Source organism: Cyphomyrmex costatus, unplaced genomic scaffold, assembly GCF_001594065.2.
Source record: "Cyphomyrmex costatus isolate MS0001 unplaced genomic scaffold, Ccosl1.0 scaffold120, whole genome shotgun sequence".
In the NCBI taxonomy this organism is placed as follows: domain Eukaryota; kingdom Metazoa; phylum Arthropoda; class Insecta; order Hymenoptera; family Formicidae; genus Cyphomyrmex; species Cyphomyrmex costatus.
The window spans coordinates 459,184-473,352 of NW_017275174.1; the positions used below are offsets into that span (position 1 = coordinate 459,184).

Sequence of the window (14,169 nt, forward strand, 5' to 3'; positions counted from 1 at the left end):
ATAAGATAGTGATTCTACAATCAAAAAATGCTTATGACTTTCCTTGGACGTAAATGATAAATTTATCTGTTATTATTTTAAAGAGAGTGAGGATCAGATGTTATATACTATATAAGAATTATAATTGCGATTTGCAATAAATTCTGTTATCTAACATTTAATATGTTAAGCTTTTTTTATCGGCGATATAATATATATAAACACTTAATACGTTTTTTTACTATCGTATGTATTTTACTATAATGACATGATAAGACGCATCGGTTCTACTTTACTCGAAACAATGTCATAAATATGAAATAATAGACAATGTCAAATAAATTTGAGAAAAATATTTGACGAATGAAAGATTTCATATAAAGTCCTACTTCCTTGTGTATTCCAGAAAGAATGTCGAAATCAGGGAGCATCAAAGATGAAGAGAAGGGGCCCTATGATCCGGTCCCTACCGCCGAAAAAGGCGGTAACGACGAGATTAAACTAGAAGCGAAAATGTCGCTTCTCAACGGTGTCACCGTCATCGTCGGCTCCATCATCGGTTCCGGGATTTTCGTCAGTCCAACGGGCGTCCTCAAATACACCGGAAGCGTGAATGCGAGTCTTCTCGTTTGGACGGCGTCTGGAATTTATTCCATGGTACGTATAATCTATCCCTTTCTTTTTTTTCTCCGAAAGCTGTTTCTCGATCTCGATGACTGTTCTGTCGATTTTTAATTTATTGATTTATCTATTATATCTGATGCCAATGTATTAAGTAAAGTATAGTGGTTCTTTGGTATAGGTTTACAAATAAAAAGAAGAACGCGATTCACTGATGACAATAATATTTGTATGAATAAAATTCTTTCGCATTGGATTCGGGTTGTTCAACTTATCAGCTCGCATCGTTTACTCAAGTAACTACATAACAATCCAAATTGATACAAATATCAGTCAATTTGAATAAATACGATTCAATGTAAGCAGTGACACATGTAATAAATTAAAAGACACATGTTTTTAATTCTCGTGTTTTCCTCATATTGTTCGACAGATAGGGGCTTACTGCTACGCCGAGCTCGGCTGCATGATTAAGAAATCAGGGGCGGATTATGCATACATCATGGAGACTTTCGGACCTTTCTTGGCTTTTATCAGACTATGGGTCGAGTGCATGATAGTGCGTCCTTGCAGTCAGGCTATTGTGGCCTTGACTTTCAGCGTCTACGTCCTCAAGCCGATTTTTCCGGACTGTACGCCACCCGATGAGTCCGTGAGAATGCTCGCTGTCTGCTGCATATGTAAGTAGATAATAAAAAATTGAGAACTCCGCGACACAAGAACAAAATCCAGATCCTCTCTATCAGTCATCATATATTCGCGAAATAAAAGAAAAAATAATGTTTTTTTAGGCTCACGGAAACCAAATTAAAAAATTTTAATCCATATACGCTAAATATTTGTGTATCTAGTAAAAATCATACATGTTTTTAATATAGAATTGATGCGTTCAGTTCTCTGTTTTTCTGCAAAAGCTAACGGAAATGAAAGAACTCCGCAATATTGTTCAGTGTGATTCAGCAGATTGAGTTCTGCGTTCGTAGAATTTTCTTTTTCCACAACTCTGTTATATTAATTTATTCAATGTATTGCTTTGCAATTAACATCATGCAACCGAGCACAGATCTGCATACGGAGGAACGCAATGTAATGGTTAAGTTTATCCACGGAGATATTTATTACACGAAATTGCAATCAAAGCAGGAACGATGCCGCTCCTATGGTGATGAATAATCACGGTACAATACCATATAGCTGAGGATTAAACTTAACTGACTTGCGCGTCCATCAGTAGTAACGATTTCAAACGGGCCGACGCAACATGACCCACAGAAAATTCGTCTTTCCCACAGCAATCGTGCCTCTGACTGTGTTTAGAATGTCATCCCGGGTGATTTCCGTCTATCCTCCGCTCTTCTTCTCTCGACCGCTCCTCATCATTTGTCTTTCAACTTGTTCTCAGAGCTTCTATCTCTTTGTATCGCTCGTCTCGAAAGAGCGGTCGACCATCAAGATACCGTAATTTATCATGCAGATATAACACCCGATTAAATTAATTTATTTCTAATTCATCTTTCTGATCTTGTCGTTTTTCATTAATTTACTTTTTTTTGCTTTCGTAAATTTTCTTCTTTTATGTAGTTTGCTTTTCTTTATAATTTTTACTACATCTTTTTATCGTTTTATTTTTTGAGCCATTCGATTTGCTGATTATAAATTGTGAGCGTAAAATAAGTTAGTCTCGCGATCTTTTTTCGGTCCAACATTATTTTCTATTCGTCCAAGTTTTAAAATGTTCTATCTTTTTTTATCAACAAAGTAAGAAAAAAATGTTTTGAACATTTGTTTGCTGCTTTTTTAAATATTATTTACAAGATATAATCTTTAATATTTTACAATTATATATTTCTGTTGTCAAAATATGTATACGTAAAGTAAAACGTAACACATATAATGTATAACATAAATTAAATGTAAATTGCCGTTTTTTTTTTATAGAAACTAATATAAATTAAAGTAAGAAAAAATATCTTAATTTCAAAGAAATTTTCATTAAGAAATACATTTTTTTTAATACGAGTAAAGAAATATTTCTTTAAAATTAAGATATTTTTTTCTCAGTGTAGCAATTGACAAATATAAAAAATGTTCATGTCGATATATAACAAATAAATTTAAATTTTGTAACATAAATAATAAGAATACAAATATTTTAAATAATTATCGATCAAAATCTATTCATATAAATTTATTATATGAAATTATGAATCAATTTCTAATTTAAAATATTTTTAAGCAATGGATAAAAACATTTGAGGATTTTTGCAGCCTTTTCTTGATTTTGCTAAAATTATTTAGAAAAATGTCGCAATAATTAAATGTAAGTAAACATTTTTATTGCAAAAGAAACGCAGTTATATAATAAAAAATGGTTTAGAGAAATATTTTTTTACTCGTACTACAGCAATTCGTCAGACCGTATTACTCGAGAATTTCCAATGAAACTACTTATTATATATGTATCTCGAGGAAGCTGCGTGTGTACACGGAATTTCCTGAGCAGTGAGATCGACAATATTCTAACAGCCTTGAGCTTCTCTATTCCATGTATTTCGACCTTGTCGTTTTGTTCCCTCTGCTTATTTTCCAGAAAGGACTCTGCTATTCTTTTCGCGTAACGAACATGGTATAGAACGCAGTTCTTAGTTGTCGACACAGTAAATTACTAACAAGACGTAAGAGTTTAAGAAGTCACAAGCTTCGAAATAATCCTCTAAAATATAACGATGAAAAGAAAAATAGGAGAGCAAAATTAATTTAGTCCGATAAACAATATAGTTTAGAAAAGAGATTCTGATTTTTATGCGGGAAAATTATATACGAGATCTAATTTACGTAAAATTTATTTGCTCTGTTTAATACATTTGCTCGACATAAATCTTTCTGTAGGCAAAGTGTGAAAATCCGCACGTAAAACAGAACGAAAAAGTGACTGTGCAGTAAATCGTAATTCGCATCCTTTATTCGAATGCGCGCGATAATGACACCCTTCCCGCAGATCGAGACACACTCCGTTTTTCCGCCTTTCCCTCCCACACGTGGAAATTACGAGCGATTATGCATGCCGTGATTTTTATTCCCTTCCAATTTCCACGAGCAATCGCAGATCGCGGGATAGACTCGGACGTGCAATCTATGCACGAATATCAAATGCTAGTTAATAACAAAAAGGAATTTATTCATGGTCGCCGATAGGTATAAACAACTGGCGGATCATGTCACGGGACTGGACGTATATTCTCGCGGAAATTCGAGGACGCACGCAATTTTGTGCATGTTTCGTGCTGAAATGTTTTTTTTTCTACTTCTTTCGTGGACGTGCATTCAGTAAGATGCACGTTAATCGAGTATCATGAAGTATTCTCATAAAAATTTTACTGAAATAACATCGATGAAATTCAGAATCTATAAAGAATTAAATAATAATTAATAGTACATGATGTTGAGAGAACTAATTTTAACCGTTAAATCATTGTTGTTGATTTAATTATTATTGATCATTGTAGTTCGCATTTATTGAAATAATTTGAATATCAGTGATCGAAGAGTTGAAGTATATTTCTTTACATAATTTTTAATCACAAGATACATCAGAGGATAATTTACACAAGATACACGATGCGTATCACGCAAAAATTTTATTTTTAGAAATTTATTCTGCGAATGGGGATACGACCACGAGTGAGCGTATCGTATTCCTCGCGGTTGCGGTCGTTTGACTACGCATTTCTTTTGCTTCGATGTCACCCCTGCAGATCACATTACAAATACGCAAAAGTAATTGCATTTCAGTTATTTTCTTTGGGAGACAATTGACGAAGCATTTCTCTTGTAAATATTTACGCGAGATATGGGTTTACTTATTTTTGTAAAAAAAATTTGATACGCAAGATATAAAAAACAATTTTTGTTAAATATATGAAAAACAAACTCGAAAATATTTATAAAAATAACAAAATTAGATAATTTATTAATTATATACTATTATGTAATTGGGGCTTAAGCGAAATGAAATTTACGCATGATTAAAACTTTATCAGGTATCTATTAATTAATTTGAAATTTCGAGCGATTGGAAGCCAGTCGATAATTAGTTGAACATGCAGACACCGCTCTTGTTTCTCTCAACAAATCAATTATGTTATTATATAAATTTTACATAAAGTTAAATAGAAAAAAATGCTATGAGATATCAAGTGATGTGGTTATCGGCGACGTTGTCAGTAAAGACTTAAAATAAAGCTTCTCCATGGTATTTGAAGAAAATAAGATTCCGCCATATAGACTTCCATTTATTCCTTTCAATAAATCGCTCGACAAACCGGGAATAGATTTTCCCGTGAAGGAAAACGAATCGCGAACGTATTCGTTCTCGACGATGAAGATGTCATTTCGAATAAATGACGCGTCGCGTTTTCAATATTTATGATAAGTCAATCGAGCATCTCAAACAAGATTATAAATTAGTAATAAATTTTCGTCTTCGGCGAAATCTAAAAACTAAATTTATTCGGAATTTTTCTCTCTTCTTTAAGAAAATTTTTTTCTACTATTTTGTTCTTAAATTAAGCATTTCAGATAAAATTAATAAAAATATACTGTTAATAATATTGTTTTGTTAATTAATAGAAAGAACTTTTAATTAATCAGTAGAGTGAGTCTTCAATTAATTAATAAAAAAAGTGTGATTAATGATAAATTCACATTATTAACAAACAATTTGTTAATTAAGCTGGTTATGGAAATCTGAAAGAGATTTAAATTATACGAAAAATATGTACGAGTATATGCATACATATCCTGCCATACTTTTGCATTGAATGTATATATACATATATATATATTTACACACATTTGATTTAATTCTTTTTTTTCTCATATGAATGAATGGCAATCCATTTCCACTTCACGCTCGTAAGTGATAAAGATCAATGACCAGAGCGAACGTGTGTTTGCACATCTTTTCGTTTTATTCATATCAAGTGCAACAATTCGCGATAGAGATTTATTAATCGTTATTTCTAATTATGACTGACATTTGCTGATAAATTGACAGATTAACTGCAATAATAATGTATTTCGTTACAAAACAATTCGATAATTTTATCATAATTCTCTGTGACAAAATTTCTATTTTTTAGCAAACACAAATTTAAGAGACACTTTTTTGTATTGGACAAATACATATACAATAAGTATATATAAGAACTTTAATTTGAAGATAAAGTTTCAACAGATCATAAATTTAAATATAACATGTGTTAATTGACACATTAATCATGTGATAATTGACACGTGGATCAGTGGAAAGAAGATTGTAGCAGACCGAATGGAAACGTCGATGTGAGACCGCTTGCGAGTCAAAAGCCTGATAGCAATCACGCTTCATTGTGAACAAATGTAATTTAATAATGTGACAACTGGCCATCACAACAGCATAATTCACCAGTGGAGGGATAACGGGACGAAAAGGAAGGCAAAGGAAGGAAAGACAAAACGAGTGGGCGAAGGGAGAAGAAAGAGGAGGAAACAAAGCGGCGCTCGAAGGGGAAAGGGTGAAAGGGGAGACGGAGTCTCGCGATATTTCTGCAAGATGTTGCATCAGTCTCCTGGTATTTCTTCTCTTCCCTTTGTTCTACGCGAATCCGTCAAGGACGCAACTCCAAACGGCACGAAATCTGCTCGCCAAACTCTATGACAAAGGAACGATATCTTTTATTGAAGAATTAATATTAGCATCATGCTTCGTCCAAATCGATGAGATTGTCTCGTATGTAATTCTTCAATAAACTAGGAAACAAAGCAAAGAGGCTGAGACGAGCATGCAGAAGTACAATAGATATCTTAAAGCAAAATTGAAAGGCAAAGTAACCGATGTGTGATATAAATATTTTTCTGTGTCTTTTCTTTAAATCATATTTTCAATCTAAAAATAGGGCACAATTTTAATTCGTAATTATAAAATTGAAAATATGATAACATTTATATTTAAAAATTTAGAGAAGACTATATAATCAAAGTCAATTATAGTTAAACTAAAGGTTTGTAATTTCCTTTTGTAAAAGTCAACGTAAAATTATGATGAATATTATAATAATTATTACAAAAATTATCACACTTTCGCTGTTGTTCAATTCGTGTCAATTAGTTATAGTTATACCAACGAATTTATATAACAATTTTTGTTTTTGCGGAATCATCAATAGAGGAGAGAAAAACCGACTATAAATTTTCTACCTTATCTTATAAATTAGAGTACCTATATCCTATTTTTTTTAAATAACTTGATAATTAACATGTGTTCATTCTATTCGATATATACACCTATACAAGTATTGATAAAGTAACGAAATCGCGTGTGCAACCGGTTCGATTAAAATTTAAAAAGCATAATTTAAAAAACTTTAAATCGGTTTCTCTTTATCACAAAATTGTAGCGAAAGGTGTATAAGTATTTCAGAGTGAACGACATATGTAAAACCGGGTGGCATGCGTGACCACACATGACTGTTAATTAGATTGACTTAATTTGCTCATGCGAGTCGTAATAGGTTCATATATCACACCTGCTGTGAGCAATACGTAGTATGTGTTGAAAACTAAGTAATTTTATTACTTGCAAATTAACGATACGAGAGGGAATATCTTTTTAATCTTGTTCTTAATTGAAGAAATTATATATACATCCTGATTGTGTTTGAATACGTCCTTAATAACTAATTCGATTATTCGCGTTGATTGTTTCAGGTATTCTCGCATTCGTAAATTGCTGGGACGTCAAATGGGCGACGAGAGTTCAGGATATCTTCACGTACGCAAAATTACTCGCGCTTTTCATAATAATCTTCACCGGAGCGTATCAACTTTCCACCGGTGAGTTTGTCCATTATTATAATTATATATTAATAAGATAAAATTCCGCAGACGATACTTAACTTGTAAGACAAACTAGTTAGGAAAAAATGATCAAGAATAGAAAATAAAGTCTAAAAAAAGGGAAAATTAAGCATTTAAAAATATTAATGTGTTAAAATAGATCTACAATGCAAAATATTTAATTTTAAAGGATAGCAAATTCAATACAAAGAGATAGCTACATAATCTATCAATTTTTTAAAAATATAAAACATTAGAATACAAATTATATTATATTTTAAAATATGAGTAATAACATTGTATAATTCAGAACAAAATGAAATACTTAATATCTTTATATCGTCAAACATTGACACGAAGACAGAATTAAACATTTTATATCCAATATCTCCGAAGTAGTACGCGAGATAAATTAATAATACAAAGCAGACTTGCTAGTGTGCATTACGAGGTGAAAGGTCAACGACATCACTCGATCGCGTGCAGTTTGTGGCGATTTGCAACGAGTGACGCTAATCAACGCCATGTGATTACGTTCTCCGTTTTTCATGCATTATGAACTTTTTCTTGTTCCCTAATGCGAACGATTTCACGGAACATCAAGACACCAAGGTTCTCGGTACACGTGTTTTCAATAAGTTGAGAAAATCGTTCTTGTGTCAGACAGACTTTCTCCTCATAAATTGTCTAACTTACAAGTCGATCGACAGTTCTAATGTTTTTTTCGATATACCGCGTGACCGTATCTCCCGTCGCGCCTTTCATTTGTGCCAACAATGAAGACTTGACATCGAAGAATAAAATTCTGACGTGTATATATAATAAATAAATTAATTCGATCGATATGACTTATGTTCCATTAAATATTGTTGTTATTATTAATGTTCATACACAATAATAAATGTATAATTTTAGTAGCAATCAATTTTTAATATTTCCTTCAAGGATATGAGATAGAATAGAAAGATATATGGAAGAGGTAAAAAATATGGAGGTAAAAAAGATTCTTGCAAGCAAACCTGCAATTAAATTTGCATCAAGAATGATTTAATCCAAGATCGTAATTTTGAAAAATGTCTATACAAGATGTTAGATAAGGAATCGAAACCGTCCAACGGAAGTTACTTAAACGTTTTTTCCAGCATCGTACGCTTGCCGGACGAGACAATTTACCCAATCAAAAAGGTGCGCAGGCGATGCGATGTAGTCGGTGTGCGTGCAAGGAATCGCTTAAATTGGACTATTCAGTGAATCAAATGGTTCCTTGACCATGGTATGCGACAATCGTCTCAATTCTGACGAAACTTTTTTCCGATCTTACACGCCACTGAACTTCACGCTCGTTTCCCGCTCAATTTAGCCTCGTTCACTGAGGAACCACGTTAAAAAGAGATTCTAATTAGGAAATACAAGAAATCGAAATGTCAGTTAGATATTGTTACTAAGACATGTGTAGATGATACTATTTTATTATAGCTACGTAATGTAAATAACTTAAAGGAAACATTAAAAAATGATTGCTATACTAACATTACACACTTATTGCGTTAAATACTAACAATATTAATAATTAATTATTTTCATTCGATAGTGTAATAACTTTTCGATATTCATGATACCTTTGTTTTATTTTCCTAGGACACACGCAGTATTTCACTTTTGACAACAGCAACACGGAAGTTACGTCTATAGCACTCAGTTTTTATTCAGGCCTGTTCGCTTACAACGGTTGGAACTACTTGAACTTCATAATTGAAGAACTGAAGGACCCCGTTAGGTGAGAACTAAGCCAGTCGCGCAATAAATTAAACGCGATTCAGAGGAAGTTCATGTCTGAACGTTATTCGGTGATAATAGTCGTTGCAGAGAATTTATGTTACTCCTGTACGCTTATAACGTGTATTTATTTAGGAACCTACCGAAGGCCATCGGCATTTCGTGCACTCTCGTTACGATCGTCTATGTCTTTACAAACATGGCCTTTTACACCACTCTTAGCCCCGTCGAAGTGCTTGGTAGCGAAGCTGTGGCAGTGGTAAATAACAATGAATACACTTCTCTAATAAAAAAGGAGTCTTTTAAGAAGAAATGTGGTTTGAAAAATACAAACACTGAATTTTGTTTTAATATAATCAAATAATAATTTTTATCTATATATTCTAATCATTATAAACGTTCATATTTATTCTAGTCACTACATTTGAGTGATATTTATATATTATTTGTACTAGAGTTATTTTATCTTTTTTGTATTAATCGTGTTAAAATTAATTATTATTTATGTACACTAATAATTTTCTAAAACAATTAGTTAATTGTTTGAAGCTCCTAAATTGTTTCATTATTCGTTATAGATATATAATTATTTTGTTACCTAAAAAGCTCCTGTCTTTATTTGGCAGACATATGCAAACAGATTGTTCGGCGTGATGGCATGGACGATACCGGTTTTCGTAGCTCTATCTACATTTGGAGCAGTTAACGGTATTTTACTCACATCCTCGCGACTTTTCTATGCGGGTGCCTGCGAGGGTCAAATGCCGGAGATACTGACGATGATTCAAATTTCCAGACTAACACCTGCGCCCGCTGTAATTTGCATGGTAAGCTTTTATTCTTCTCTTTATAATTCAAAAGCTTGTCTCTTTCAAAAAATTATTATATGTAAAACGCTTAAAGACTGATATTTATCGATAATGTACTATTACGCCGTGTAAAATATTATACATTCGATTAATAACATAGCAACTCTTTTCTAACAATACAGAATCTAAATATGTAAAATCGTATGAATTCTATTAGTGTAAGACAATAAATTTTTTAAGAATTTATCATGAAATCGTTAAAGATCAGTTATGTTAACATTTTTTTTAAATTTTATGTTACCTTAATAAATTAATGGTTATAAATGGTATATAATTTCCTTTTAGTAATCGATTTTGATTCGATTTGTTATTTTATCTTTATATCGCGAAATAACTACTGCATTCTCACATACGAACCAACCCTTCACGCCTGTTGACCAACGTGATTGCTGTTAGACTCAACAAACACATGAGCGGATAATCTAACGGACAAATTGTTTCCAAACTTGTTGTAGTGAACAAATTTACTTTGTCAAAATTAGAAGAGGTACTCTATCATAAGCATGGACCTTTAATTGAAAATACAATCTTTTTCTAGGCTCTACTGTCTATGCTGTACTTGTGCTCTTCCAACATTTTCCGTCTCATCAATTATGTCGGCTTTGCCACCTGGGTATGTATGATTTTTACGCTCGTTGGGCTTTCTCTTATAATGGAAATAAATTTTGCGTAATAATTTTATGATACCGAAGAAATGTCATTTCTTCTGACCTTAACTTCAGATTTCTTCCTTTTGTTAATTAACACAAAGTAAATGACCTTCTTTTCTACCGACTTTGTTATACAAATGATACTTCGTCATTTGAAGGCCGTGCAGCGTATAATTATAGTGTGACCATATAAATATTTCTTAGAAGCTTATGTATTCGCCTGCGATGAATTAGCTCAATTGGAACAGTAATAATTTTCCAATTAGCTGATCACTTGACGCAATTGAGTTATAAATTTGCAGTCGATTCTTGCATCTGTATACATACTTGATTCCTTTTCGATAACTCTTTCAACACACGCATTTTCATTCTAAACGGTAATATTACCTTTAATTTCGCGAAATGGATATTTGTGCATTTATTAAATTAAAACAAATAATGTGGTGCTTATAAAATTATAACTTTTAACTTTCTAATTGTTAAATAACTGTAATTATATAATCCGTTATATCTTAAAAAATTATGATATCTTATCAACAATATTATTTTAGCAAATGTTTGAAATATTTCTTTAATAATATAATAAATACGTTACTTTTATGTTTTTAATTATTTAAATTATTTACAAGTTTTTCTAATTTTTTAGAATTTTATAATTTTAATTTGTATTTATCACAATTTAATTCAACTTGTAGCTCAGCATAGGCGTATCCGTGTTGTGCCTTCCATGGCTCAGGTGGAGCCAGCCGAACTTGTTGAGACCGATCAAAGTGAATCTCATTTTTCCAGTCTTTTACATCCTAGCTACTCTTTTCGTTACGATTGTTCCAATGTACGCGAGTCCTGTTGAAACTGGTGAGCATCCGTCATTAACGATTCGTGATATGATCGTGATAAAAATTAATATCTCATGAAAGCAATTCTGTCTTAGGATACGGTTGTCTGATGATATTTTCCTCCATACCTGTCTACCTCGTGTTCATCTCGTGGAAAAATAAACCGAAATTCTTCCAAAAAGGAGTTGGTAAGTCTAACGAACATACCATGATATGCTACCAGTTACATAATAGATCATCAATCTTAATCAAATCTTCCTGCTCTTTGTTTTATAAAAATATATCAAGATATCGATCGTATCATTTTTAAGAATAAGATTGAAAGCTAGAGAAAGAAAGGAAGAATATAAAAAGTCCTAAATTTACTTTAATCAAAATCACAGAGTGATTTAATAAGACATGTATTCATTACCGGGTTTCGTAATTTATCTTTACGATCGCGAATGATTTTTCTCTTATTTCGTTTTTCTGTAATCGATTTATTCCCACAGGCGCCGTTACTCAAACTTTGCAGAAGATGATGGTAGTCGTGGGCCCACAAAAGGCAAAGGTTTAGAACACACAGTAACATAATTTTACTCTTGTCATGTCACGCATGCTTAGCACTCATCTATTTTCTTTGCTTCCTATTTTTCTTCTTATCTAATTGGAATATTTGCTAGGATTCTCTCATCTTTCGAAATCGCTCTTGATTCATATATGCATGCCTCTAATTGTTATCACAATTTTTCTTCACTCTACTGTACATTTGCATTTTATCGCACTATCTTAATTATTAACTCTTTTCTATTGTATTATATATTATATTATAATAATATTGTATAATTTATAAGCTTTCAAAAATAAAAGTTAAATTTTTGCTTGCTGCCTGTTCATCTAGCTTATCATTTCTTCAGTTTGGAAATCAGCATATAACTTTTTTTAATACACATCGTAACTTTGTTCAAATCTACAGCATATAATCTTAATTATTTAAGACAATTTTCTAAAATCTTGATACATCCCTTTCGAATTTGAAAAATTTAACATTGTTTTATTTGCATCACTCGCGAGTAATTAATTAATTGCCGGCGCTTTCACCTAAGTTGACTAGGACATTATTGAGATTTGATTTCGCACATCACACATTGACATCACAGACACATTGACACATTCAAACATATATCAAATCGAATTTCTCTCAAAGTCCTAATATCTCAGATATTAGCAACTAACAAGTGCGATTGATCGCGCTCCCTTTGCTAGAATCGCACTTGCATCCAATGACCTCGGGTTATCGTGGTTATCACACTCATAACATCTTGCTCACTCTTGTTGCAGTAAGCACGACAAGGCTGTTGCAGAAGATAATGCTGGTAGTCGGCAAGGCGAAACCCGCTCAGGTATAAACAGTAAGACAAATCGGATCGAGATCAAAATGACGAAGACGAGGCCTTTCCGGAAGTCGCAGAGGATTTTCGTCGATCCTTGAGTTATAATCGGTGACTCTTCCTTCTGTCGAGAAAGAACGCGGTTGGGAACGAGATTGGTCAGCATATCGATCCCACAGGATCAACGGTATTATTCTCTTGACTTTTCCGGTTGGAAGAACAAACGTCCTAGAACAAGAGGCAGCCATATCTACGTGTTAGGACGCCAAAAAGATTAAGACAAACGGGTCCGTCTTCCAGATTCGGATCTCATCCTTGGCGAACTCCTGTCAGGACCTGCCCGCCCAAATTTCGAAGCAAGGCTGTTATTTCTCGTTCAATTTCACGGTAAAGAGATATACGCGATGACATGCCTGCATGCTTCTGATTGTGAGTTCATTAATTTTACTCGACAGTTAGTGTCAAAAAGTCTTAATGTTTTCACAAAGATATATACAACTGATTTTGTATTAGTGCTGTCAATAACAGCTGCGATGCCATTATTTTTCTATACACAGATAATACTTGATAATTGTAAATCTTAATAATTTGCTCGAATAGAATAATTATAAAGAAATTTGTAAAATAAATTAACTATTGTAAACCAGATAAATCCAAAAATGTTATATTTGTAGATTATCTGGATAAAATAATTGACTATTTGAATGTTTTGGAGAAACGATTAACTCATTGTGTCAGCGAATACTAATATCGCTGTTATGAAGTCATTAAGATTTTTTTAAAGTACCAGTTACATCATGTTGTAAATTCAATTCATATTCAAATATCATTTATCGTTATTGCGACCGATTTCTATTATGGTTATATTTAAATTACTCATTTTATGAATATTAGAAATAATTAACACATGGAACGTAATAAATTAAAAATTTTACAAAGTAAATTTTAATTCTAAAAATCATAATTCTAATTTTATATAATTTAAGAAGCTAATTTTGAGTTAATCTTAAATGAAGAATTCATGTGTGCGAATTACATAATGCACAAGCCTTCTTCCTCAAATTAGATTAATAAATCCATAAATTATTACACGTGATTCCATAATGTATACTTACTATGAATTGAAATCGCGCGAATCAAAGATATGTATATACTTCTAAATGGCTTACAAGCAATATACGTATCATATTTG

The 14,169-nt window shown here is 32.3% G+C and overlaps 1 protein-coding gene across 1 annotated transcript; it reads left to right on the plus strand.

The window, feature by feature from the left end:
• The first annotated feature begins 390 nt into the window (after positions 1-390).
• LOC108779134 (Y+L amino acid transporter 2) lies at positions 391-13,463 on the plus strand. The gene is given in 12 exon segments (XM_018546500.1): positions 391-636; positions 1,034-1,280; positions 7,348-7,473; positions 9,115-9,253; positions 9,388-9,511; positions 9,879-10,079; positions 10,660-10,734; positions 11,467-11,626; positions 11,703-11,795; positions 12,099-12,171; positions 12,928-12,998; positions 13,001-13,463. Coding segments are annotated over 12 exon segments (1,734 nt in total). The 3' UTR covers positions 13,180-13,463.
• Positions 13,464-14,169: the final 706 nt, after the last annotated feature.